The following is a 27558-nucleotide window of genomic DNA, read 5'->3' as shown; positions in this document are numbered from 1 at the left end:
GCGTAACTCTACCTTTTAATTAATTTTGTTTTTTTATCCTTGATAGGTTTTGGCGATCAATGTATAATCGATATGAGAACGACGTTCACCCGCGTGAGACAGTTCTGGATGCACTCAGCAGTATCATTGATCATAACGACTCACTACAAGATCACATCAAATTTCTCTCCTCTGTAAGTAGAGTCTGGTTTTATTACATTTAAGCATCGAGGTACAGATCCGAATCAGGCATCGGGTCACAGGCATTTTCCAGAGGGTGGTTTAATTGGTAACTAGTCGTGGGTGAATTGTCAGTCATGTTTTGTCTGTGGGATAGGAAGGCAGGGAGGGAGGGGAGGGTAGACGTTATTGCCGAGTTTCACACATCAAGTCCAACTCATTCATATTGGTAACTAGGTGGAAGTGAAATGTCACTCATCTTTTGTCTGTGGGATAGGGAGGATGGTACATGTTATTTCTGAGTCTCCCCGGGCCTTGTTCCCTCGTGATGTTGTCACCATTTAACAAAGTGGCTCTCGCACTCGAATTGTGCAAGAAACAATACTCGAGGAAGATGTAGCGAATCTTCAAAAAACGCGAGGAGATTTACTTTCTATTTTCGTTAAGGTTATTGATTATTGGTGGGCTCGACTTCAGTGTAGACTACGAGTAGCATCTCCTTTTCGGTGAAGTCCGTCGCGCGATTCCGAAAAATCAGCCAAAAAAAATTTTGAAATTGTAGTTAGTGCACCGCGCGGAACTCTGGGAGTGAGGCGCACCAATAGAAGGGTACAAACTAAGCTAGAGACTTTGACCTGTGAGGCGCTCGCAGCGCACAAATACGATTGACTATCGGCTGGAAATCTCTCAAGAAGCGGTGATACGTTTCAACGCTTGTCAACACTCCTGATTGATCATGGTTGTCCGAGAGACTTACTTTTCAATCGCCTCACTCCCAGAGTTCCGCGTGGCGCGCTAGCTGCAATTCCTATTTCTTTTTCGCTGATTTTTCTAACTCATCCGACCTACTTCGCCGAAAACGAGAGACTGTTCGTAGTCTATTGCAGTGAAGTTTGATGTACATGAAGATGTTTGGCTTCGCCTCAACAGCGGGTTGAAATGATGAAAACACTGACCAGTCCTACAAGTGACTCTGAAAGCAACGCCCAATTTGTGGATTCACTTGAAATGAAATGTCTCCGTACTGAAGGCGAATCGCCAAGGGATTCGTCACATGACCTAGCTTCGCTTGAGAATTCGGTGAATAGTATGGACCTCAAGACAACACTGAAGAACAATTCATTACTAAACAGTCACGTGAATGACTCGTCTTCCTCGCCTAGTTCATCTGCGAGCCAGGCAAGCAGCGCAAATCAAGACAGCGGGACCGGGGACCTGGTATCGGATCAGTTGCAGAAAAGTTTAAAACGTCAGGGATTAACGGTGAAAGATCTTCTTCAATCTGCTCCACCGTTTGCTTTGGAGTGGAAATCAGTTCGAGATGTCTACCAATGTTCCACCTGCTCGGCTCCGATTGATTTTCTTAGTCGGAAGGTAAGTGGTGTTGCCTTGTAATCATTGCTTTAAAAGAAACTCCAGTTGAGTGTCGAAAGCAATGCATTGTTTGTTTGTTTTTTTGTTTGTTTGTTTGTTTGTTTTTTTGCTCTGTGAGTGATCTGGACAACTCAAACCATTTTCTCAGCTAATCAGATGCAATACTAAAAAAAAAAAATAAAAGTTAGTGACTATTTGAACCCTATGGAAAATTCAGGTTTTCAGTTGTCTGTTTCTGATTTTCATTCACCTGAATTCGGTTTAAGTAAACATGCTTTGCCGGTGTGTATTGGTACGGCTTTAACTGAATGAACAGCAGAAACAGAGAACTGAAAAACTGAATTTTCCACAGGTTTCAAGTGGTCGCTAGATTGTATTTTCAATGTGCTTCATTTGAAGTCAACAAACGTCGGTTTAAGAGGTTTCTTGAGGAAAACAGTGTTAAACCGTGTTTAACAAAACAGCTTTAAACTGTGTTTAAGCTTTGCTGTGAATGAGGTATTAGGTGCACGAGTCGTCAGTCTGCTGATATCTTCTGTTTAATTGACTTTTACAATCCTAATGATTGAATCTTTTCCCCGTAGTATCATTGTTGGAACTGTGGAGAAGTTTTTTGTAAAAGATGCATCGACAAACAGTGTTCGCTTCCTGGACATTATTCAGACAATCGTGTTCCTGTTTGCAAGCAATGTTACAAAGTCCTCAAGAAATTCAAATAGAAACTCTGCGCGCGATTATGTGCGAATGGTAGATTTTTAAGACAAGACAAGAAAAGACGCCTGCTCCAGGTGCTCAATCAGTGGAGACGGATTCGCGAAAAATTGCACATAGCGGCCTCACGGTAGGAGCAGTTGTCAAGGAAACGGCTACCTGCATGCTATCCTGCACGCGTCTTGACTGAATGAAAGTATGCAAAAGGCTGCAAGATGGGCAACAAACTTAAACAGTAATGTTAATTTCAGGAAAAGAGACAAAAATTTTTTTTACGTCGATGAATGGTTATAATAGAGAATATACCTTGAAACAAGCCATTTCACGAAAATTAATGGTTGTCAACGCAAGTTAAATGTACAAAAAGATTGGTGTTAAAATGAGAAAAATTATTATGGAGATTTAACACTGAAACTCATCGAATTTAATTTTCTAGTGTATCTGTAAAGGGGAGGCGGCATTCCTGTTTCTTTTTTACTTGCAAGTGTTGAAGGTAATCCCGAAGCGTACTGGTTTTACTCTTCTTGGCTTTGTGATTGGTTTAGAAAACCCGTCCCATTTTCTGAACCAATCAGATTCAAAGCCAACTTAGACACTAGCGTTTTCCCGCGCTTCATAGCGTTGACATTTGGCTACTTTGAGTTCTCATTGGTTACCTGTGACGTTTAGTTTGTTATGATTGGCTTCAGCAATTGCCTGGTCAATTGCTGATGATACTTGATAGTGAGGCACTCCATAAATTACTTTCCTACGCTATTTCGATAAAAAATGTAATGACGTTTTTCTTTTTTTTGAAGTTTTTTGCGTGTTCTTATTTTCTCTACCTGTCCTCAACTTTACCTTTATGTCCCCCCTCCTTGTGATTTATTAAATTTTTCTTACGAGATCTTTAACAGGAATGCGATAATTTCATTCGTAAATTTGCCCGGTCTTTCATTGCGAATCATTCTCTGTAAAGTAGTGGTAATTTTGGAAAGTGGTTATTTAGAAATGATTCAGTCGGACAGATTCCAAAAGCAGTTTTCTGTATCAAAAACAACAATTTAAATCAGAAGCCTTAAATGCGCGAGGAATAACGGCTTCAACGTGAAAGCGTGAGATTGAATTGGATTGCGTGAGTCTTACGCTTAGTGTGCGAGGCTTGAAAGCTCTGCAAATAGAAAACTTGTGTTAATAGAGGAAACTGTATGATACATTTTCTAGAGGGGCTGAATATTTTATTGAGTTCTCATTGGTTGATGATGATGTTTCCCCTCTGTTCTAATTAGTAGCTGAGATCACCAGGTCAAGTGAGAGCGCATGCTCAGGCGGTGTGCGCACGCCTGGTGCATGCTGGTGCACGTGCAAGATCATTCTTACACTGTACGTCACTAATGAGTGTAATTAGTCTCTATGACGTCAAACAAGTTTAGTTACTCATTTCTTCTTTGCGAGAATGTTGCGTTTACCGAATGGTTAACTCGGCGTCCATTATGAAGAAGGAAAAAGTTTGTATCAGTATTCTGCTTTTTATACTGATTTGCTTCAGCGTCAGAGAAGGTAAGGATAGTGTTTAGTTTGAAATTGCGCGTGTTCTGCTCGTTCGCGGCCTTTTTTCTGGTGTAACGGCTTCACTTTACGTCAGAACAATCGGGGTTTTTAGGTTTGACTGACAGTCAAACTATTATGATTTGATGAGAAAATAAAAACAAAAAGCATTTCAAACAATAGGGAAAAGCAATAAGAACAGCTGCAGAGAGCGTTGATCTCGATCAAACTTTAGTGCACTGTGGGGCAGGGATAATGCTGAGAGCGCTCACCTACCGGCACTGTAGCCATGGTGTTTCGATTCCTGCGAACCTAGCGTCACAAGTTGGGTTTGTTGTTTGTTCTCTCCTCTTGTCTCCTTCCACCACAAAAAAACTAACATTTAAATTCCAATTCAACCTGGAAACAGCGGACAAGAAAAGCCACTTAGAGGACAGTCCATTGCTGAATTTCCATTTTTACTCCTATTTCATTCTTACGGCATTTAAAAAAAAAAAAAAAAAAAACCCAATAGGATCCATTACAAAAGAACGTGGATCTCGATGAAACTTAAGAGTATGGTTAGGCAGGGGACGTTAAAGAACCCACTCACGAGATTACTGTGATGTGGTCTGGCCTGTTTACTGGGAATTGGGGGGAGGGGGCATCTTCAAATAAGTTTCCCTCGATTTTTCTGTAAACTGCTAATGCAGTCCGGCCGAAGTCCCCCGAAAACTGTTGTGATGCGCATTTGATCATATCCACATGTTAATTTGCACAATATAAATATTAAGTTATTATTAGTTTGTGGATTTTAGTGGAAAAATCATCAGGGCTCGAAACGATTCATTCTAGTGGAAACAGTGTTAAAAGGGTAGTCAGAAGAGACAACAGGATCAGAAGAAACTGAGTTGGGCCATCGATTCTTTCTTATTATGCGCACCCAAAATTTCTATTTTTGTATTGAATTTTGAACAAGCGTATTTGAATGCTAAATTACATACAATTTGAAAACAACCGAGGTGTACGAATACATGTCGATCAGGAAACTTGCAGTTCTATTTTAAGTGTCAGGATCTCCCACGTATACATCTTTACTAGTTAATGTGGGTGAACCTGAAACTTGAAAAAGAACTTACTCAGGAAGCCAGATATTATATATGAGGTAAATTGTTATGGATTATTGGTCAGTAAGAAACTGGGAAACCTTAATGCGAATGAAAGTACGTGTACTCATCTTTCTAAAACACACTTATGGCGTTTTTTAGTTTAGCGGAGAGAGGGATAGAGGGAAAAAGCTTTTAATTATTCTAAGGCACCTCTATTCATCCTATATTGCGCACGAAATATTGGATTAAGACGAAAGAAAAAATGTATAAATACTTTTACATGTGATGCCATATATAAAACGTCTGGAAAGTATAAGATAACAATTGCGGATCATCTATTAAGTTTTAGGATCTTTCAAACAATTTGACAATGCTCAATTATCTCCGGCTATCAGCCAATCAGATTTTGATTCTTCCTTAATTACGGCAACATAGTCCGAATGGTTGAGAGCCAGAGGAACATTTTTTAACATAACCAACTTTATTAGTCCAATGTCGATTCAATGCATTTGATTTGGTTTTCTGTCTGCTCTCTCAGATGTGATACAGTAAAATTGAAAATAGCGTACAAACAAAAACGGAAAAAAAAATCGCCGTAGGTTATATTTACACTTTAGAGAATAACCAGAAAGTGTAAAACAAACATGTTATGAAACCCTTGGGTTCTCTTTCAAGTGTCAGCTTCACCAAGACCTTCGAGGCAAGATAACTCGGCCCTCAGCCCTGACTCTGCCGTCCTTGGGGGGCGCGTCTTCACATCAGCTACTACCAGAAAGACGCCCCGCACAATTTCAGACGATGCACAGGCCATTATAGAAAATTTAGAAGACATCAAGTCTATGGAATCGGCAGCGAATAATAACCATGCTAACTGGGAGGAAATTATAACGAGAAGAGCTGCCAATGAAGACATCTTAGAGCATCCTGATAGTGATAAAAAATTTCCATCAAACTTAAAGTTGAAATCCCTTTTAAAGGAAGCCATCAAGCGCGGACGAGACACTGCAGCTTCTCAGAAAGCACCTGGTACGGGTAAGAGAAAGTCGATGATTATATATCAAGAAACCAGAATGCCAACTTCTGTCAATGAGAGGGAAAGTCAATCGATCTTTCCAAAGCGCTCATTGTGTCTATGGCCTGGGTGGAGAGCTGGCTTGAGTACATTATCTGTGACTATTAAAACAGTTAAAGGAATTTCGTGAAATTCCATAAGGTCGTAGTAGTAGCAAGTATGATAAATATTGTAAGAAATAGACATTTTTTTGAGAGATATGTTCATCGGCATGCTTATGCCATCTTCAATCAATGAGTAACAGAACGTGAGTAATTATATAACAGTCAAGTAGATGAATAATTATCACGTTGTAATTAGTACCCGCTTTTGTATTACATTATACTGTAAATATTTTATTCATCTACTTGTCTGTTATATAACTACTCACGTTCTGTTACTCATTGATTGAAGATGGCATAAGCATGCCGAAACATGTCTCTCAAAAAAGTTGTCTATTTCTTACAATTTCGTGAAAACAACTAGAAAGTGTAAGGAAACATGACGTGTCACCCATAGGCTCTCATTTTTTCAGACTTAACTTCAGACTGAATTTAAATCATCTTTGAGAAATGATCCAGTACCTTAACGGTTCATTCAACTGCAATGAAATAACTTCGGGTCTCAGTTTAACAGTGGAGACCACTTGTTTTACTTCAGTTTTGTGTGTGGTCTGCTAGAAGGTGACCCGGGCCAATTACCGAACAGGTTCTATTCAGAGAGCTAGGCCAATCACGGCACAGATTTTGTTTCAGAGAAATGACCTTAATCTTGACATCGAGCCAGATTAGACTAAGCAATCAGTTTAGATTCTTCTCAACCTAATATTAAATATTAGTTGTCATAGTTCAATTCTGACAAGTCTTAAATTTCTTCTTCAAATAATAAGATGTAGCCAAAAGTGGCATCCAAGGAAAAACTGGACAGAAATCGTCCGGTCGAGGTAACGAGGAATCATACCGACCAGATGATCACCCCAGGATAAAAGGCAGCGAATCCAAACCGCGTGGCACATCTACGGAACAAAAACAAGAGAGAAATACTCAGCCCGGGAACATGGCGTCTGCTGGACCCCGATGGGGCTCAGCCATGGATTATGGACTCAAGTCTCACTATGAAGAAAGAAAAGTAAAAATAAAAAAGAAGAAAAAAGGGAGACTAGAGTCCCAAACTGAGACTAAAGATCCAGCAGACAATGGCTCCCTGATTATCGTTGGAGGACTTATAGGAGGAATGTTTCTGTTTCTGGCGATTGGGGCTGTGTTTTATCGCATTTGGTAAGCAATCTTTTTCATCGGTCATCAGTTGGACCACATTTCATTTAAAAATTATCTGAATAAGAGAAAAGGCTCACTTAACATACATGTTCAAAATATTATATCCAGTCAGTCAACCCAGACTCGTGGTTGGTTGGTTGAGGGAGAGTCTGTTAGTGGACTGGAATTTTAATTCCAGTTTGTTTTCTAGTGAGTTTGGATGTGATTGTCGGTCGAAACCTTTACAGGAAAAATTGCAGGAAGAGAATTGGACGAGATCGAGGCGATCCCGAACGAGTCCGGTTATCAGCCTCACTCCAGGCCATCGCGGAGGATACTGATGAAGATATCATTTTTGAAAGAAAACCGAAAGGATCGAAAAAGAAAAACAAGAAAGAAGAAGAGGAAGGTAAACCTAGTGCAAGTCTTAAATGAAAAAGCCTGGAACTTAAGGATGATAGAGATGTTTGAAAAGTGAGAAAGAGAGCGTAAAACAAACAGCGAACGAAAAAAAACCTTCAGTTTGCAGTAGATGTGGACAAGTGATTTTAATTTTTTACCATGGGATTTTTCGCAAATTAGAAGGAAAAGGAATGTAACTAACCGGAGCGATTTCACTCGTCATTTCAAGAATATTTTCACTGACACTTCCGAAGAAAAAGCTAAAATTTCTTGATAACAGCGTAAGGGTATTAACTTGTTTTCCTTGGTGTTCAAACAGCTGGAATCGAAGTCTTAAAGTCAAGTGTTGTGACGAGAAATGAAGCGATGTAAAGTGAACATAAGTGATATAACATGAAGCAAGACCAAAAGCGTTAACGCAGACATTGTTCGGTTTACAACACTAAAAAACTGTTCGTTATTCTTGTCACAGATCCACAAGGTAAAAACGTACGACTGAATTTGGAAGTTTCTCAATATCCACCGGCCAAAGGTATACTTAAACGTAAGGAAAAAAAAAAGTAAAGCAAAGCTCGATAAAATCAATTCTAGATCTAAAACAAGCATAAGCAATCATTAATTGATTAATTGAAATGATTAGAATTGTTCATTTTCACCACAGGTGGTCACGGCCGAGAAGTACGAGTAGATATGGAGGCCTCCGATTCTTCGCAGCCCGCCTCGTTATCATCCATGTCAGCGCCATCACTGTGCTCTTCCTTCGGTACGCAACTGTCCACCCAAACAATTGGTTCTTCTCTGAGTTATATAACCCTCATCGACTCCCGTAAGGATTCTTATCTGCGCTTTTGGATGCCGCAAATGCCGCAATCCTCTGGATCTTCCTCATCAAGTGATGTGGAGGTTAAAGTTGAACCAGACAAAAAGCAGGCGGCTCCCCCTCAATCGTCAAACAGTTCAGGTAAAATAAGTTTATCGACAGCTAAATAAATTCCTGGATGATGGATCGAAATAAGGCAATGGTGTGATTTTAAAAAGAACTGATACAATCTCGTTTGTTTGATTTCTATTTTTTGTGATATAGCGGCCTGTCGTCAACTGAACAGCATGGTTACCACGGAAACAGGTGGCTCCAACTCCTCCTCTGAGTCGTGCAAGACACCAGTAGCTGTCAGCGATGACGTCACCATCACAATCAACGATGACGACGATTGCAAAGAGCCGTTATTGTCTTCAGAAAATGAGGGCTCGTCCGCTGAAGTGATCTACGTCAGTAGGAATCATTTAACAACGGAGGCTACAGAAGGAGATGATAATGATGTTAAAGAGCGATCAGGTGATTGCAATTTAAAGAGAATGCTACATAAAAAGAAGAAAAGTGAGTGACAGAGCGTTGACGCTCGAAATCCGAGGTTTGAATTCTCGTTTGGGACTAAGATTTTTTTCTTTGTTCTTCGCTCGCGACAAAACATCTTTCGTTATACAACATAAGCACCACGGTTGTACCAGCCTTCCGACTGCTTGATGTAAGTAGCTATTATATTTCATGAGTCAGTACAATGTCAGTTTATAATTATCTTTCTGGTAATAACACGCATGGTGTGATCTGCAGGCGAACCATCCCTGCCTCCTGCTCAGACAAGCCGTCCATCATCTTCAACGGATTTGGAAAAGGTTAGAACAAAGTACGGTAATCAAATAAGGACAGATGTGTCAACTGAGATTTTACAATTTAGTCCCGATTGTAAGGTGGTAAGTTGTCTGACTTTGAATAATTCATTCAGGCAAGTCTCTGGTTGGTGGACACGAAGCTTTGGAGAATCACCAATCCACACATGTGGATTGGTGATTCTCCAAAGCTTCGTGTCCCTGCTTCTATTAAGAGCCTGTTTAAGAGTCTCTATTAAGAGCCTCTATTAAGATTCTCCAAAGCTTCGTCTCCCTGCTTCTATCAAGAGCCTCTTTATTCCTTGTCAGGAATAAACAGGCTCTTAATAGAAGCAGGGAGAAGAGAAGAGTGATTAAGGAACGAATGAAGATGACAGTGAAATCCTTGGAGGAGAGTGTGTTATTGGCAAAGGTAACCACAGAAACTTTTGGAATGTATACAAACTGTTTGGAGATGATGATGATGATGATAAATGAAATAAATAATATATGAGACCATAGTCTGCACTTTTATGTTGTGAAGCAGCCGTTTTTTCTTTAGGGGGGGGGGTTGGGTTATCGCACTAGAGATTATTCCAAGGAGGGGGACACGAGGAATGAAAGATAGATGAAGGGGAACAACAACACAACATACAACTAACACTTCTAATGACTATCTGTCAACTTTGGAGCAAGTGTAATCTTTTTAGCGTTACAAGGGGAGCTAAGCCAAGGGCGTGGTTAGCGCGAAGGGTAGGGGAGGTGAAGGACCGCTAATCTATCCGCACGTTTTCAAATCTTCTCAAAAACGTCTAAAAAACGCCTCTTTGGCAGGTCAAACTGAATTTTTTTTTCCACGTCCTCAAAATGAAATTGTACCCTTTTCTATACAGTAAATTCCTCTATTTTCTCTTATTCATGCATTTTTTTTGTTGTTGTTGTTTCGTTCAAGTCAATTATATTGGATGAGGCAATGGACAAAGCACGTGACTTTGAGCGTAACAAGCGTCTACGTATTATCCGTAAGGGTCTTTCACTGCGATCTGACACTTCTTTATCAGAGGGAGTCGCTTTGGCACAGGCCGTCATTTTACCAACACCTATTGATCCAAAGAAAATGAAAAGAGATAAGGAAAGACCTAAGGTTATAAAGGAATTGTTAAAGGAATATATCAACCCTTCATTCAGTGACGCGATCCAGGTCGTGGCCTCCACTATACGCTCGGACAGGATTACAAGAGATTTGAGAAAACAAATCGATTACAAAAGATATGTAAGTATTCTGAAAAACAAAACAGTTAGCTTGAGAAAATATTCGCTCAGAATCGATTTTAATTCATAATGATATTTTTCTGATCGTAACAAATAGTTGTTTTCAAGCAATATCGCATTTTTTCTTTTACGCTTCTTGGTCCACATCTAAACGCCCCGTTGAATTTCGTGGTTACCATCTGCCACAACAAGAACAAAACTTTTATTTTACTGGGTCAATACAACACTATTACCGTTATCATTGTTACTATGGTGATAACGACGATGATGATAATGATTACTACTAAACGGTCTGATACTCAACTCCAATTTGCCTTGGGTTCGTACGATATCTTGTTGTGGTCCTTTCCAAAACCATTTTCCTACGAAGGATTCGTTTTTTGATTCTCCATTATTTTCACTGAAATATCTTTATTTTACTCAGTTGATTGGCTTGGATGCCAAACGCTTTGCAAAGAATATTGTGAAGCCCACTTTTCAAATGGATATACAGTTTGTCCGGAACGTGATCTGTGGTCGGTCTGCACTTGATCATGGCGAAAATCCCCATGTGGGGTGTCTGTGCTCCTACTGTGTCAAGCAACGGAGTAAAACAGGGAGACCACCCTGCTTCAGTATACCACGGTACGAATGTTTTTCTCTTGTATGTTAGGAGTTGTTAGGGCCCTTAGCTCCTTGAATTATGAAAGTTGTGGCGAGAGAATAATTAAAGAGAAGCAAAATTTGAGGCAATTGAAAAGGTCATCAAAAGGAAACTATGATAATTTACTACTTATCACGTTTTGAGATTCCAAAGAATAATTGAACTGTTAAAAACTGTCTTTAAATGTGCTGTTTCTTCATGGCAAAGTTTATCACTAGAGTAAAGAATTCCTCTCAGTGTAGCTTCCATTTGTGAAACTAGATTACAGGGGAAGAATAGGAGCAGCCAGGCTGCTAAGCTGATTCAAAATGGCGGCACGCATGGTTTAATTTGTAGTACACATGAAGACAATATTCGAACTTTCAGGATACTCTTGGGGGGAATTTAAAAACGCATGTTGTGTCATAATTGTATGCAATTTTATGGTGGAGTTAAAAAAGTTATGGTTTCTGAAACATACTTCTCCTGCAGCTAACCCAGCTTCAAATCGCATATCAGCTCAGAAACTGTATCACAACTCAAACCAAAGGACGACAGAGCATTTGTGGGCGAAATCAACTAACAGTTTTGCAAAATGTGCAACCACAGGCCCAGTTTTGAAGTTGATCCTTTAGCATTTCGAGCTGGTGGAGTTCCATCATAAAAAACATTTAGTTGTTTTTATTATTATTATTATTATTCATTGTAAAATAAGTGTTTATTTTCGTTCTCTTTTTTTCTAGGGATATCCCCAAAACGGAGGATACCTTCGTAATCAATGGAAAGGTTTTCACAAGTTTTGTTCCCAAACAGTCTTCTTCTGGTAATGCAGGGCCTGGAACAAGTACTGGATCACATACTGCACACAATGGATAAAGTAATTTATCTCACTTTCGTTTAGTTGTATCCACACATTATTGTAAAAAAAAAAAAAAGAGAGAGAAAAACAAACTTAATTTTGTCGTAAGCGAATGAAAATGTAAAAACTCTTACTTTTTGGTGGCTATTTGGATGTCATGCATCGTGAGAAGAAGCTTATCACAATCATTTCATCTACAATTCATGAATTTTTGTAATATACGAGGCAGACACTTCAAACATTACAATAACATTTCACAGTGGCAAAAGTTTAATAAAATAAATTGATTTTTTAACGCGGTGTCGGTAATTTTTGGATTCATAGTACCCAGAACATAATAACCTACAATGCAGATCAATTTTCAACTGTTATCAACGGATTGCGGAAAAAAAAACTTAGAAATAATGTACAGTCCTCCATTTTGTCCTCATCATTATTCTCCTCAATAAACATGTGCTTTTTATTTTTGAAGCAATAAAATACTGTCACAAACAAAGTCCTTGGATGACATACATGCAATGGAGCCCTAAATATCTTGTCATACAAATTACTCTAAAGGTGAACTACACTGAACACCTCACTGACTATCTTGTGGATTCCCTTAAAGAAGGCAATGGAGGAATATTCATCTGTCAATGATTTTGGGGATATTCATCAGTTCTCAGAGAACTTTCCTGATTCTTTTGTTGTCATTCAAGCAGCTTCTGTTTTAAGTTCTTTAGATTGTTCCTTGTTTTCGTATTTATCCGTGATATTTTGTTTTTTCTGTTGCTCTCTTAGCCACTGCCTGTAGTCACTAACATTCTTAATACTTTCCCCATAATAGTCATCTTCAAATTTACTGTTTGATGAAGCTCTTCTGGCTGCTACCCTTTCCAAGAAATCAGCTTCACGCTACAAAACATGATAAAAAGAAAGAAGTCTCAACATTTTTTTCTTTCTTAACATAAATTGTTGCAACTAAAGTTCAGCCCCCAGTTGATGAAAAGATGGATAAAGCTATCTACTGAATAAATCTCTATCTGGCCCCAGTTGTTCAAAGGATGGATAATACTTTCTCAAACTCATTAATAATTCATGACGTTACAAACCAATCACGATATGCCAATTTGGCCACATGTGTATTTAGAAACCCCGATGAAACACTGGACAGAGGCTTTTCCACTATAATTTGATGAAATATCAAACCCTAGAGCTTGATAAAATGTCAAACCCCACTGATGCCAAAATCAGTCAGAATTTTTTCATTGTTCTTGGCTAATGATGCACGATTGAGAAGCAATTTCAAAAACTTGTGCTTCGTGTTTCATCTGGGTTTTCAAACACACAAAAACAATAAAAGCACAAGGCCATAGGCCTCATGCTTTCACTGATCAGTTTTCTCGTGTTTGGAAACCCCGATGAAGCACTCCCACTCGTTTTTGAAATATTACATCAACTAGAGAAATCTCTATCTGCTGGTTAGCGCAATAAATTTTGTTCACACTCCTCCACTAGATAGCAATTAATCTGTTGAACAGTGTCACCCACCCTTTGAACAACTTTGAAAAACCAACACCTTCATAAAGGGTGACCCACGGGTTTCAAAATGTCTTGAAGTAGGAGGCCGACTCTGGAAAAGTAGGTGGCTGTGATAATCAAGATTGTTTGTCACAAGCGGACTGTTATGACCAGAGTAGCCGGCGACATACAATCAAGTAGCCGTTGGAACTCTAGCAGTCGCCAGCTTGTTTTGAAACCACTAGTGACCATTTTATATGGTGCCCCTTAAAACATGTACAACTGTATATTTCAACAATAAGAGAACAATGAAAAAAGTTTTACAGCCTGCAGTGAAGGAGTCTCAGTTTGATTGAGATCAAGAGTAGATAGATCAGGGGTAGGGACATATGGGAAGATACAATATCATTTTTCCCTTCTTTTATAATGCCTGTCCACCACCCCCCCTGTTAAAAATTTTTTTCACCAGTACTTGCAAACTATAAATTTACAATTAAAGGTCAGCAAAGAAACATACCTCTTGCATATTTTGCGCCAAGTCCTTGTTAAACAACCTCCAAACTGATTTAAATGCCACAGTTCCAGCAGCAAACCCAACACCAGCACTGGCCACGCCACACAAACCACAGAAAATTATTGGGTCCATTCCTCTGAAAATAGAAAGGAAACAACATGACTCTCCAATATACACTTTAATTTCATATGTAATGTGGTCTTGTTGTGTTATTGAGCAAGTAAAGAGGTCTGCTCTCATGTATGCTATAGAAGTTGCTTAATCATGGAATGGGTCCAAGTTTGAGGGTCCATGGTTTGAGGGACCATGGAATGGGTCCAAGTTTCATTTGCTACCATTCCCACTTTCTATTCACTGATCTGCCCAAATTTCTGCATGTAACGTAAGTTTTGTCATTCCTCTGTAAACACATGAAGAGACAATAAACGACACACAGGAATGAGAAGTGATTGGATGAAAAAATAGGGGAGTGAAAATGAGATTATAAGCACTTTACTTCAGACTTCCCAACCTTTCTCAGATGTCAAGTTAGTTTATCACATAGAGCTGACAGTTTTAGACACTGAACTTATAGCCCCATACAAACCACTGTGGGCAGTTGAATTTACCAAACAGAAATGCTGGGAGAGAAAAAATAACTTTAAGAGTGGAAAGTGAAAAATACTCCCAAAAAGTAAGGGTTTAGGAAATGGAGAAAAAAAAATTGAAAAAAGAGAGCTGTGATGAGTGAAAATGAGTTCTTACTTACATAAAGGTATTTCAACCCTTTAAACACTATGAGTGACCAGCATCTAAATTCTCCTAACAGTAATACTGCTGAATCATTGATTAAAATAATTACATGTGAATAAAGGAAACGATCGCAAAGCTTAGACGCTTTGATTGTAACCTAATTCTCCTTGTCAGTACCAAAAGAAATGGAGCAACTTCAGAGTACCCGTCCACATCATTTACATGTGTCGGGAGGCTTTGAAGAATGAAGCATAACACAATAGATGCTATTCTTATTCAATGACATGTAAATGAGTGGCCGGGTATTCTGAAGTTTAGAAATGAATAGAGAACAGTATGGAGAATATGCATACTGATATTAGGCTGCAAAGGGTTAAAGGAAACTTAACATACAATATCGGTTCAATCTGCTCCGGAGTAGCATCGAAAATATTTGGGAACATGTAAGCAGTGATGGTGCTCGATGCTAACAGAAATGTCACACCAATCGGCAAACCGGCCAGCTTCTGCTTTGTGCGCAACTTTCTCCTCAGCTGCTGGAACTCTTCAAATGATAGCTGGAATCTTTTCGGCGTGATTTTCTGACCGCTGAATAACGGACTACTCACAATAGTCGGAGAACGTTCTTTCAAGCCATCAGGATCACTTTCGGGAGAGCTGTCACAATATGGACGATTCAATATAGCCATACATGGTATACTGGATTTCAAGCCTGTACGGAGAACGACTAGAGTTCTTTTTCCGTTGAAAAAGTTACGAAAAGTTCTCACACTACCAGCCGCCATCTTGGAAAGCAAAATTACCCACAATGCTTCGTATTTTCGAAGTAAGGCTGCTGAAAAAACTTGCGGACTCATTTCCCCAGTTTCCAGATTCCCAGACAAGAAGGAAGTAGAAATAAGGAGAACCATCGTTATACTTTTGAGCGCCAAAAAAATGGTTCGATGGCTACCTTTAGAATCAAATCCGGATGTAAGATTAACTATTGTCTGTTGCCAATGTGTGTTTTGTCCATAATCATGCAAATAGATCCCCTTGATTAACTTGATTTTGCATTGTTCATTCATTTTGCAAAATTCCTGATTTCCTGTCATTCAAATTGCTTCAAAGGTTATGAACAAGGTAAGTACACTTTAAATTAGTTCCTTATGTGATGTAGCTCAAGTGATGTGGAAACTTGACTGGATAATATTTATTAGTGCGAGAAAATCTTGCGTCGATCGATCGTGGAAAAATTCCACGGTTGTTGCCTACACTAAATATACATACAAATCAGTTGTAACTATGTGTGCAAATATTATTCTAATAACTTGCGAATTAACGTCATCGTTTTTAAATACATTTATGCACCTTGGTTATGAATTTTATGTGAGATGAAGAATTGTTTATATCTTCACCCATCCCTGTCAAAAATTTCAGTTTCATAGTATTTGTCACGATGTTGTTGTTTAAGTGAGTAGAAAAATAAAAGAGTGAAAAACTAAATTCATCGCCATAAATCGGCTTGAGACAAGATTGCCATATAACGTATTATGCTTACAGTTCATAGATAAAGAGAACAATTATAGCAAAAACAGTACATTGCCTTTGGGACTGCCACTCTGTTATAGAATAATTTGGGTCACACAGAAATCTTTCCTGGCTCTTCCCCAGTGTTAGAACCTGTAATTGCAAGTAGGAACACTGTGTGCTTTAACTAACTGGAATTAGTATGTACCACACAGTTGAGTCATGCTTTTCTTGAGTTCTGATTGGCTGGTATGGAAGTGACAAACAAGTACTATTTGCCTCCAAGCAGCTGAAGAGACAAAATTGTGCATCAGCAGTTTAATTTGCGACCAATTTTTGGTATATTGACAGAAATAAATTAGTTTTTTTCAGTTTCAGTGAGGTGCAATGACTGACCTCTACTTCTTTGAATAATTCTTAATTATTATCTTAATTGTTGTTTATAAACAGTTTGTCACAGGCCTTGGTATGAAGCCAATGTGGAGCTTTGTTGATGTTTTTGGACTTGATCCTGAGTTATTGGCTATGCTACCTGAGCCGACATGTGCATTGCTTCTTCTCTTTCCAACGAGTGACAAGGTAACATCTAACTCTTTTAGCCTATTAACTCCCAAGCTCTGATTGTTAATTCTCCCCTTGATTGACTTGATTTTACCTTGTATTATAAATTGTGTAAATTACAGCTACTTACAAGAATTTGGTGTTATATCGAGAGGAAAATTTCTACCTGATAAGATTGAGTATTCTCATTACCTGTTTACTGGAGATTGTATGGATATTATTGGGAGAAGTTACATGTTAATCACTTCTGAGAGTTACAGGCTGGGTTACATCCTAAGAGTGACTAGCATCTATTATCTCCTCTCATTAACCAATTGTGCTTTATAGAGTACAAATAATGTGTGAGATGAGTACAAATATCTGGCATTAGTATAATTTCAGAGCTGAGCAAAGAGTTTCCAGCAATCTGATTGGTCGAGCGGTTCCTTATATGACGCTATATAAACTGCTCCGCGCGGTTTATATAAAATGTTAAACTAAAATGTTAATAAATGTTACTAAAATGTTATGATTTTAGAAATTTCTCTGTTGTTCAGCTCTGAAATTATACTAAAACAATTATTCGCTTCAGGTTCGGTGAATATTGTTGAATAATCCCCTCAACTTCGTCTCGGGGATTATTCGACAATATTCACCTTGCCTTCGGCAAATAATTGTTAAATATTCACCCACACTGAAATAACAATTTGGCATGTTGGATTATGAATCTCTTTTGAAACGTTTTGTTGTGTAGTATTGCTGGATATTTTTACTCATTTGTATTTTGACTCGCCCTACAGGCTCATAAAAATACTCAGCGATGCTACACAACAAAACGTCTCATGAGATATATATATATCTCAATGCTGCAGAATCACTCTTTAGGATCATGAGACTAAAGGAAATGACTTCCAAAGCTTTGATTGTTGAACAAATTCTCCTTGTCGACACAAAAGGAAAAGTGTAGGGAAGAGTATGGAGAACATGGATACTTATTCAAGGGTGTATATGGTTAAATGTGTCTTTATACCCATCCATTTACCACCATTGCCTTTCTGAAAATAGAAAAGCTATGGATTAAGCAAAAAATGTTTTGGTGGAAAAGCTGTCAACTTAAAACTGAGGTTACCCATATGTAAGATTGAATTTTAGTTGACTTTCTTTATGATAAATTACAAGGCTTGACACAAACTTTTCAACTTAGTAGCCAAGTGGCTAGTGATATCTTAGATGTTATGACTATTTCAGTTTGTTTACTGGCCAAACTGGTTGGTGGAAATCGAAAACCTCTGCCAAAACTGAATTTCTACTTGTCTGTGGCTAGTGGGCTACCATTAGTGTCAACCCTTGCATTAGACTTTTATTGAAAAATGTGATTGGTCAAGAGTATTCAATCAATATACAGTTCAGGGTGAAATTGACTTGATAACCCAATATGTGTGGCAGATATTGCATTTATCAGAAACTAAGAGAGAAAGTGCCATCTTTTTAAACATTTAATATTGAATTCGGTTTTGACATGATATTGTGCACAACCTTATTCGATAATTGCTTATTATCTGAAACAAGAACAAAAACAAGAAGAAAATTGAACTGGGTGGAAATAATTAAACCTATGATAAAATTGAACCAGGAAATCTACAGTGAAGGCTTTTTTTCTGCTGTCTTGTTTTCTTAGTATTATGAGTACAAGACAGAGCAAGAACAGATGGTCAAGGAACATGGCCAGGTAGAGCTATTTATCTTTTTATTATGATGTGCAAATTTAGACTCGAATAATTTTCCTGAAAAAAATTGGCACATTCCACTGCAGGAGGTAAGCCCTAATTTGTACTTCATGAAGCAGACGGTTGGAAATGCATGTGGAACAGTGGCTATAATACATTCCATTGCTAACAACACAGATGTACTTGAGTTTGGTGAGTCACATTTTGAAGCTATAAATAAAAGTGAAAATGAATGATCTATCATCAGACATTATTAAAACCTTTTAGCCCGGTCAAGAGTGATTGTTAATTTTTCCTCGCTGTATCTTTCTTTAATTAAATATAAAAGTTGTGAGAATAAAGGAATTATATAATGACTGATTTAAGTAGCTCTTGATTGTCAAATGAATTCTCCTTGTCAGCACTGCAAGAAATGTAAAGAGAAAAGTGTGGAGAATATCTAATATGAAAATTAACTAACCGCAGACAGTACTGTTTCAACCTTCTGGGCCTCATCAGTGCAGTGCTGATGCTAGGATGGGGGAGAACCGAGACGGTCACCCCAAACGACCCAACCTTTGTGGTATTGTCTAAGCCATGCCAGAGTGCTCAAACTAGAGTAAACTGGCGAGCATGTGCTACGAAAATTATATGAAAATTATATGAAAATTATTCATATTTATATGAAAATTATAGGAAAATTATATATTATGCATTATGCTCATGTTAAGGGGATGAAATTCTGCTTTAAAGTCAATGTATAATAAAGAAATAAATAGAGTATAAGGCAAAAGCATGTATTACAATAAAATAATGTAGATTGAGAGCCAGAATACAGTCATGGATATGTAAGGCTTTGCATTTTAAAGCAGTATGTTATTACTATAATACTTTAATTGTTTCTTCACAGAGGATGGCTTTCTTAAGAAATTTATAGACTCTACCAAATCACTGTCTCCAGATGAAAAAGGAAAAAGGCTGGAAAATGATGAGGTATGAGATTAATTTCTCTTTCTTTGGTAAAGGAAAACCATTATGGTCACAAGCATGGAAAACAATGTTTATGCACTCATCGTTTCAAGCAAATTGTTGTCGTGATGCAACATTTCTTTCCAGTTTTAGCCATCAAATATATTTTTTATCTTATTGTAGAATATCAGTGAAGCGCATGAAGCTTCTGCTCAGGAAGGGCAGACTGAGGTAAGAAAGAAGTCAACTGAAAGGTCTCGTACGTGAATTTTGAAAAACTGATTGAATCAGGAACAGCAGCAAATGTTTACACCAACTGGGTTCAAGCTTGTTGATCGTTCACGTCAAAATCGTCGAGGTGGAGAAACAGCAGTTCTCTTCAAAGAGCATTTAAATGTTCAAACAATTGCAACAAGGGAACTTCGTTCATTCGAGTATTTAGAGCTGATAGTTTCCTCTTGTGGACTCAAATTTCGACTCGTTATTCTCTACCGTCCGCCTTACTCAACTAGGAATCCGGTAACTACCAACTCCTTTTTTATGGACTTTACGGAACTTTTGGAAACTTGAATCATTTCGAATGAACCTTTGGTCATAACTGGTGATTTTAACATTCACCTCGACAACTCTCACGACCCCGATGCAAATAGATTGTTGGATCTCTTTGAGTTGATGGGCCTTTGCCAACACGTTGATGAATCAACACATGAGCATGGTCGCACACTTGACTTAATACTGATTACTCGCGCATCAGATTCTATTATCAGGGGATCACGTGTTATTGACCATCTTTTTTCGGATCATTCCTCTGTCATAACAACCCTCCAAATGGTCAAAACAGAAATTACATCAAAGGAAAGAGTTTACAGAAAAATTAATTCAATTGACTTAGACTCGTTTTGCGAAGATTTAACGGCTTCTGAACTTTGCCAAAATACCCCGAGAGTGCTGGATGAACTTGTAAATTGCTACAACAACACATTGGGGGCTATTCTAGATAAACATGCACCGCTTCAAAGAAAGATAATTGCCACAAGACCGCGTGTACCTTGGTATAATGATGATATTTTAGCGGCAAAGCGAATAAGGAGGAAAGCAGAAAGGAAATGGCGCCGCACGAAATCTTTGGATGACTTGATACGATATAAATCTGCACGTAATTTCACTACTGACTTAACGAGAAAGGCGCGCTTCGATTTTTATCTAGGCTTTATCCAAGAAAATAGTGGAAATCCAAGAAAGTTATTCGAGGCATCAAAACAGCTGTTAAATCATCAGTCTGATGTGCCCTTCCCTCCTCATAAAAACAGATCTATGTTGGCAAATGAGATGGGAAACTTCTTTGTTCAAAAGATTAGCAGTATTAGATCTAAATTCAAGGAATGTACCATTCGAGATTGTGAGACCTGTCAGCCATCAGAGAACTCACATTTATGTTCGTCGTCATTAAATTGTTTTGAACCTCTCACACAAAACGAGGTTTACAACATCATCATGGGAGTGGCCATGAAATCATGCGCTCTCGACCAATTCCGACACCTTTATTTGTTAAATCTATCGCTGTTCTTTTACCAGTTATAACTATAATAATCAATCTTTCACTTCAAAGCGGCTATATTTTCCTCCTGTATGGAAAGAAGGTCTTGTTCTGCCAATTCTTAAAAAAGCCAATCTTGATCTTGTTTACAAAAATTACCGGCCTGTGAGTAATCTTTCGTTCATCTCAAAAGTAATCGAACGAGCTGTGTTTCTACAAGTTGATAATTATATGAAGAGGAAAGATCTTTATCCGTCTCTACAATCTGCCTAGAGGAGGAACCACAGCACGGAAACAGTTCTTCTAAAAGTGACAAATGATAAATGATATTCTACTTGACATGAATTCTCAGCAAACAGTCCTTGTCGTGTTATTAGACAGAGGTGCCGCTTTCGACACGGTTGATTACAATGTACTTGCACGTAGGCTTCAATTTTCGTTTGGAATTACTGGTACACCACTTGAATGGTTCTCTTCTTATCTGACGGCACGTCGACAACGCATTATTTCCATCTGTGGTACCTTATCTGATAGTTTCGGTCTGGACTGGGGCGTTCCGCAAGGTTCCTGTCTTGGTCCTTTATTGTACATAATTTATTCTTCGACGTCTTTTAAAATTGTCGAACAACATCTCCCGGCAGCTCACTGTTATGCAAATGACTCACAAGTATACCTTTCTTTTAAGCCTGATAAGGTGACGAGCCAACAAGATGCTATCATCATCATGCAAAATTGCATGATGATATCCGCTTATGGATGGAGCACGATAAACTCCTTCTCAACGATGAAAAAACGGAGTTTCTTATTTTGGGGACCCGGCAACAAATGTCAAAAATTAATATCTCTTCGATTACTGTTGGAAGTTCCCAGGTTGAAAGATTATCTGTTGTCAAAAACCTTGGTACTTTTCTTGACGACAAACTATCTATGAATGCTCATATAAATAAAGTTTTTAATGTATCATTTTATTATATTCATAATATCTGGCGCATTAGGAAGTACTTATCGCCAAACTCTACAGAGACTTTGATCCATGCTTTTATTACCAGCAGATTGGATTACTGTAACAGCTTGCTTTATGGTACACCTCAAGTACAAATTGACAAGCTACAAAGGGTTCAAAATGCAGCCGCTAGGCTAATCTTTAAACAACCTAAGTTTAGCCATATTACACCACTGTTGTGCCAGCTTCACTGGTTACCAATTAGGTACCGTATAGAATTTAAGATTCTTTTATTGTGTTTTAAGGCAATGCACAGTATGGCACCCGGCTATATTTGTAAGCTTATTAGCTTTAAAATTCCCTCTAAATATGAGCTAAGGTCGAATCAAAAACTTCTGCTGAAGGTCCCAAGTGGTAAGATGTTACCCACATTGGGAGCGAGAGCATTCTCCTATGCTGCAGCACGTCTCTGGAATGACTTACCAAGTAACATCACTGGCCTTCACTCCTTCTCTAGTTTGAAACGTAATCTTAAAACCCACCTTTTTACCCGGGCTTTTAATTTTCCATCTCATTAGCTTAGTGCTTTTTAATTTTCTATCTCATTTGGTTAGTGCTTTTTAATTTCTTATCTCATTAGGAAAATTGTAATTTTACATATATATATATTTTTTCCTACATTTTCTTTATTTTCATGTAAAGTGCATTTGATCATGTTTATGGAATTTACGCTGTATAAATTTCAATTATTATTATTATTATTATTATTATTATTTAAAGTGGTATGCATTATCACAATAATTGATAATATACATGGAAAACTATGCACATCTGATTGGCTGAAAACAAGTGCATATTTCATGTAATAGGAGTGCAAAGTTGCAATGCAAGTGCAAAGTTGTAATACAGAGTGCAAATTACAAGTGGCACACGTATGCTGTCAGAGTGTAGTCTGTCTTGACTTCATCTTGCTTTTTCATATAAATTATTAACGAGTAAGAACATGATTCTCATGCAGTTTGGTGTAAATAAATGCTTACAAATCTTTTAAGACTATGAATTGCACCCACTCTATAGGCTTGTGCAATTTGAAAAATTTACTTGTGCTTTTTAACACCAAATTAAATTCAAAATCACGTTATTACAAATTCCAAGACAGTTTTGATTTTGGCATTGTGTTTGCAGACCCCATCTATAGACCAGCGTGTTGATCTTCATTTCATCTCCCTTGTTCACAAGGATGGTTGTTTATATGAGCTAGGTAAGTGACTTTGCAAATTTTCATTAATACCAGCTTTATTGAACTGGGCTTCCAAGTTTTGGGACGGGCGCAGAAAAGATTTCTGTATAACCCCAAACTATTCTCAAACAAAGTCATAGTCCCAAAGGTAATCTGATGTTTTTGCTAAGAACTGTATGTATAATGATCAAAGTGTGGGGCTGGAATATGCGGCAAAACTGAACAGAAACTAATTTCTAACACGATGAGTTGTCGTTGATTGCCTGTGATGTTATATAACTTTGATTGAATAGTCACACTCTGGTAATTGAAATCATGTTCGTGTTGCTTTTAGATGGGAGGAAATTGTTCCCCATAAATCATGGAAAGTCATCTCAAGAAACGTTCTTACAGGTTAGGTAATTACATGTATTCAGTCAACCTGTACTGAGAATAAAAATTGCTTATCAGCAAATACACCAACTTTGTTCACTGGTTTACAAATTAAGTTATTAGCAAAGAAATAGTCGAATCTTTAATCAGATTGTGGTAGGAAAGGAATGCATGAATCCATGGTTGATTGACCATATTTGTGAGATGTAATATTGCAGAGAGATTTGGCACCATGTTTACGTGAAACGGCAAACATGGAGCTTTCCCTTTCACGTTTCACGTAAAATAGCGTGAACTTTGCTGCTTTAGCTTCGTGTGAGCTCACGTCACGATGGCCGGATTTGAAGGCCCCCTTGTATGACTTACAAGGAATAGTTTTGGTGCCCTTTTTGGGGCAATTAATTTCTACTTGTTAAGAGAAAAGGTGAAGAAAATCTTAAGAACAGAGTAAAGGCGAAACGGGTCACTTTCACGTAGAAACGGCAAAGCGCAACCGGCGGGAAAAACAAAGTTACGTGGTCACTCTTGCCGTGCGCTTTTCACGTTAAGGCGATACTAAATTTGGACAGCGGCCCTTCGTGAGAGGCTAGTTTTTGTTTGGTTTCATCACTTTTGAAAACTAATATGAACTTTTATTTTATTTCACAACCCTTTTATCTGATCTCGAAATCTCCCTAGCCTTTGCAATGAGTTGAAAGGGCTCAAATATCTCTCAAACTGCTCTGGAAGTGTGGTATTTTTTTTGCACAGCTGTCCATTTTGGTCGAAAGGTAGAAAAAGTTACGTGAAGTCATCATCGTGAGCGACCAAAGTCATTGCCCGAGCGCTGTCGTGTAAACAAATTGCAGTATAGAAGCTGACCAATCCATCCCCAAAACTAAGGTGAAAGAAATAGGGACTCAAGCGCAACATCTTCCTGTCATGAAAAATGCCTTGCGGCAATCTGAGCAAAGCGGTGGAAATAGTTAGGAGTTGCATGGTTAGAATTGGTTAGTGTTTCTCTCGAGTTTTCAATACGTGGAATTTAAGATTGCTCTCCCACATTACATGAATACAGTGCAATTTCCATTTCCTTTGTAACAGTTAATTTTCCCTTTTCTTCTAGGATGCAGCTGAAGTATGCAAAGAGTACATGAAAAGAGATCCTACGCAACTCAATTTTACAATTGTTGCGTTGTCCTGTACTGCTGAGACTCGGTGAATTGAAAACACTCTAATTATGTTTTGAAAGAGAAGAAAATTAAATTATGAAGACATCATTTGCTAGGTTGTTTTTATCTCAAAGAGCAAGTCACTGTGCAAAAGCTACAATTTTTTTGGTTTGTGTAAATGAAGCTATTAGAGTTAATTCAAACTGAGAAGATAAAATTGTGTTGTAAAGAACGTCTTCGTGTTGAATGTAATGAGTTGTCTGTTTAAGTGAATATTATGGAATGGTTATTTTGGGGGTAACTCGGTCATTATCATGGTACCAGTCAATCAAATGCAATCAACCTATCCACTGAAACTTTTTGTAAAAATGGAATACCAAGTTTTTGTCCTTTCTTGGTTTTGCCACAATTACTCTTTTCGTTAATTTACTTTCCTCAGTGAATTATGAAGTTTTTGCCACTTGTGGGTGTTTTCGCACATTCGAAAACCTAGGCTTTCATAGGAAAAGAGGCAATTCTGCGAAAAAGAAACACCCCTCCGCCTTCTCTGGAGAAAACTCGCACTCACTATCTGCCAGCTTTATTTGCAACTGAAGGCATTGGAAGATAAATATCTCGACTTACGGAAATTACCGATTTCTTGGAGATGAGAAAGAAAAAGCAACAACAAGATGTTTCACTAAGAAAATATTGCATGACTTTTAACCGCATCCCGAATTCCGATCCCGAGCTAGTACAGATGTGATACCACTCGATGCGCTGTTGTTGTAAATTTTGCGGATCTGATTAACCTGTGATCTGCTTGGTTTTTTAGACCTAATTTGTCAACCTGAATCCTCTTCACTAAACCCAGTTTGATCTAGAAATACAACTAAGTAACCAAAATGGTCTATCGGGACAAAAGGAAATCAGTAGTACAAGAGATTCGTGAGAACCAGAGGCATTTTTTTTTTTTAATGCACACACATACATATACAATTTACATTACATTGGCTAATACAAAAAACCTGATACAGCTAAGAAGAAAAAAAGCAATAAAGTACAATACAGAATAGAGGAATAAAAGAAAAGAAAAACAAGTAAAAAAGAATAAAGGACAGAAGAAAAAAAAATAAAAAATTACAAAATATCAATCAGAAGGCACCTACGAGTTACTTACAATCTACATTACTACAGTAGAGCTTACGTATAGCTATAGATATATCGCTTCGAGTCTTTACCTCCTTTTTAAAGTATTGATTTTTCGAAGGGGAGAAGCAGAATTAGTGAAGAGCATATTTCTCTCTTTGCCATTGCATCAACATTTTACTTTGGAATTCTTTCGAAATCGGTTTTTTCTCAAGACACTTACAACTGTGGACATACTGTTTCAAAAGAATAACAAATAAGTGTAGACTGCGTCTTGGGTATTCTGATAATTGATGAAAGTCGGGTATTTCATTAAAGGTAATTTGCTCGTTAGAAAGTTCAATTTCGGTCTCGTTTGCGCGGTTAAACCACCTTAACGCTTCCTAATAAAAAGATTTTGTCTCGGAGCAATCCAGAAAAGTATGCTCTATTGAATCTGAATTAGGGCAAAAGGTACAAGTTGAATCATCAGTTAATCGAAATTTGTGCAGTTCTTTTTTGGTTACTATAATTCTATTTAATAATCTAAATGAAAACTGTCTTAACTTGTTGTCTCTCGTTGATTGATATACAAAAGAAAATTTGTTTTTCCATTCTTTATGAGTATCGGCAAAATTGACTTTCCAGGTTTTGATGCCAGTTGGTTCTACTGTGGGGCTGTGAAACACCCCTCCGCCTTCTCTGGAGAAAACTCGCACTCACTATCTGCCAGCTTTATTTGCAACTGAAGGCATTGGAAGATAAATATCTCGACTTACGGAAATTACCGATTTCTTGGAGATTAGAAAGAAAAAGCAACAACAAGATGTTTCACTAAGAAAATATTGCATGACTTTTAACCGCATCCCGAATTCCGATCCCAAGCTAGTACAGATGTGATACCACTCGATGCGCTGTTGTTGTGAATTTTGCGGATCTGATTAACCTGTGATCTGCTTGGTTTTTTAGACCTAATTTGTCAACCTGAATCCTCTTCACTAAACCCAGTTTGATCTAGAAATACAACTAAGTAACCAAAATGGCCTATCGAGACAAAAGGAAATCAGTAGTACAAGAGATTCGTGAGAACCAGAGGCATATAACTTAGAGGCGTCCAAATTCTCCCTTGCGACGAATCACAAGGACACATTTTTGCAATTAGAGGTTCGAGCAATAGTTTCCTGCATAAAAGCTGTTGGTTGGTGGGGAGTAAAGAAGTGGAGACCCACACGACCCAAAGCTTGCTCCCCTTTTCTTAAGCGGGAACCGCTGGACAAGTTATGATGATTGATTTATCTGAGGAGAGACTGGGAAAGGTTGAAACCAGCTCTAGCTGCACTTAAATTTGGTGGTCGGTAAGGAAATCTCGCTTTATCATGTCGCATGAAAAGGATATTGAAAATGAATAACTCCTTATCAGGATACGAATTCTGTTTGGTTAGCCTCTGTGCTTGAAAGAAAAAAAAAGGGCCTGGCTCCTGGTAGGTTACATGGTATTGTTAGGACCGAATGTGAATATTGTTAGAGAACCTCGTTCACCCTTTGATTCCTAATAGTGACTTGCATCTAATTTCTCCTTACAATATCAGCCCTGAATCACACATTAAGGTCACGAGAATAAAGGAAATGATCACCGACAAACAAGCTCTTGATTGTTAAACACCTTAGGAAAAGTCTAGAGGATGGTATGGAGATTGGGTGTAAAGGGTCGTGGCCTCTGATTGGTCAATTCCTCTGTGCATGCGCGATAGCGCTTGTAAGTGTGCCGAA

General features: G+C 38.1%; 4 protein-coding genes across 6 annotated transcripts in view; 3 read left to right on the top strand and 1 right to left on the bottom strand.

Moving 5' to 3' along the window:
- Positions 1-2658, top strand: part of LOC111338147 (phosphatidylinositol-3,5-bisphosphate 3-phosphatase MTMR6) — a 12009-nt gene extending 9351 nt beyond the window's left edge. Inside the window, exons 14-16 of the mRNA XM_088733819.1 lie at positions 47-173; positions 1090-1533; positions 2118-2658. Coding sequence (XP_088589945.1) covers positions 47-173; positions 1090-1533; positions 2118-2252 — 706 coding nt within the window. The 3' untranslated portion in view covers positions 2253-2658. The remainder of the gene's footprint in view (positions 1-46; positions 174-1089; positions 1534-2117) is intronic.
- Positions 2659-3397: 739 nt separating this feature from the next.
- Positions 3398-12263, top strand: LOC111338177 (uncharacterized). Of its 3 annotated transcripts, none has more exons than XM_088733818.1 (11): positions 3398-3783; positions 5535-5885; positions 6800-7187; positions 7415-7575; positions 8041-8112; positions 8230-8529; positions 8653-8904; positions 9181-9242; positions 10168-10488; positions 10912-11111; positions 11853-12263. In XM_088733818.1, the coding sequence occupies exons 1-11, from the start codon at positions 3696-3698 to the stop codon at positions 11983-11985; spliced, it is 2328 nt and encodes a 775-aa protein (XP_088589944.1). In that variant the 5' UTR covers positions 3398-3695; the 3' UTR covers positions 11986-12263. The 3 variants fall into 3 exon arrangements, with proteins under 3 accessions (XP_088589944.1, XP_022800342.2, XP_088589943.1); XM_022944607.2 differs by having other exon boundaries at positions 5535-5891; positions 8041-8100; XM_088733817.1 differs by having other exon boundaries at positions 5535-5891.
- Positions 12221-15625, bottom strand: LOC111338180 (uncharacterized). Its single transcript, XM_022944612.2, has 3 exons — positions 15108-15625; positions 13986-14118; positions 12221-12862 (listed from the first exon to the last, which is right to left on the bottom strand). The coding sequence occupies exons 1-3, from the start codon at positions 15623-15625 to the stop codon at positions 12662-12664; spliced, it is 852 nt and encodes a 283-aa protein (XP_022800347.2). The 3' UTR covers positions 12221-12661.
- Positions 15626-15650: 25 nt separating this feature from the next.
- On the top strand, positions 15651-24913 carry LOC111338181 (ubiquitin carboxyl-terminal hydrolase isozyme L3). The gene is made up of 10 exons (XM_022944614.2): positions 15651-15686; positions 15825-15836; positions 16674-16802; positions 18442-18492; positions 18577-18682; positions 19380-19462; positions 19622-19669; positions 23104-23179; positions 23493-23551; positions 24636-24913. The coding sequence occupies exons 1-10, from the start codon at positions 15651-15653 to the stop codon at positions 24729-24731; spliced, it is 696 nt and encodes a 231-aa protein (XP_022800349.1). The 3' UTR covers positions 24732-24913.
- Positions 24914-27558: the final 2645 nt, after the last annotated feature.

Source organism: Stylophora pistillata, chromosome 9, assembly GCF_964205215.1.
Source record: "Stylophora pistillata chromosome 9, jaStyPist1.2, whole genome shotgun sequence".
NCBI lineage: Eukaryota > Metazoa > Cnidaria > Anthozoa > Scleractinia > Pocilloporidae > Stylophora > Stylophora pistillata.
This window is presented reverse-complemented; position numbering and strand designations above follow the sequence as displayed.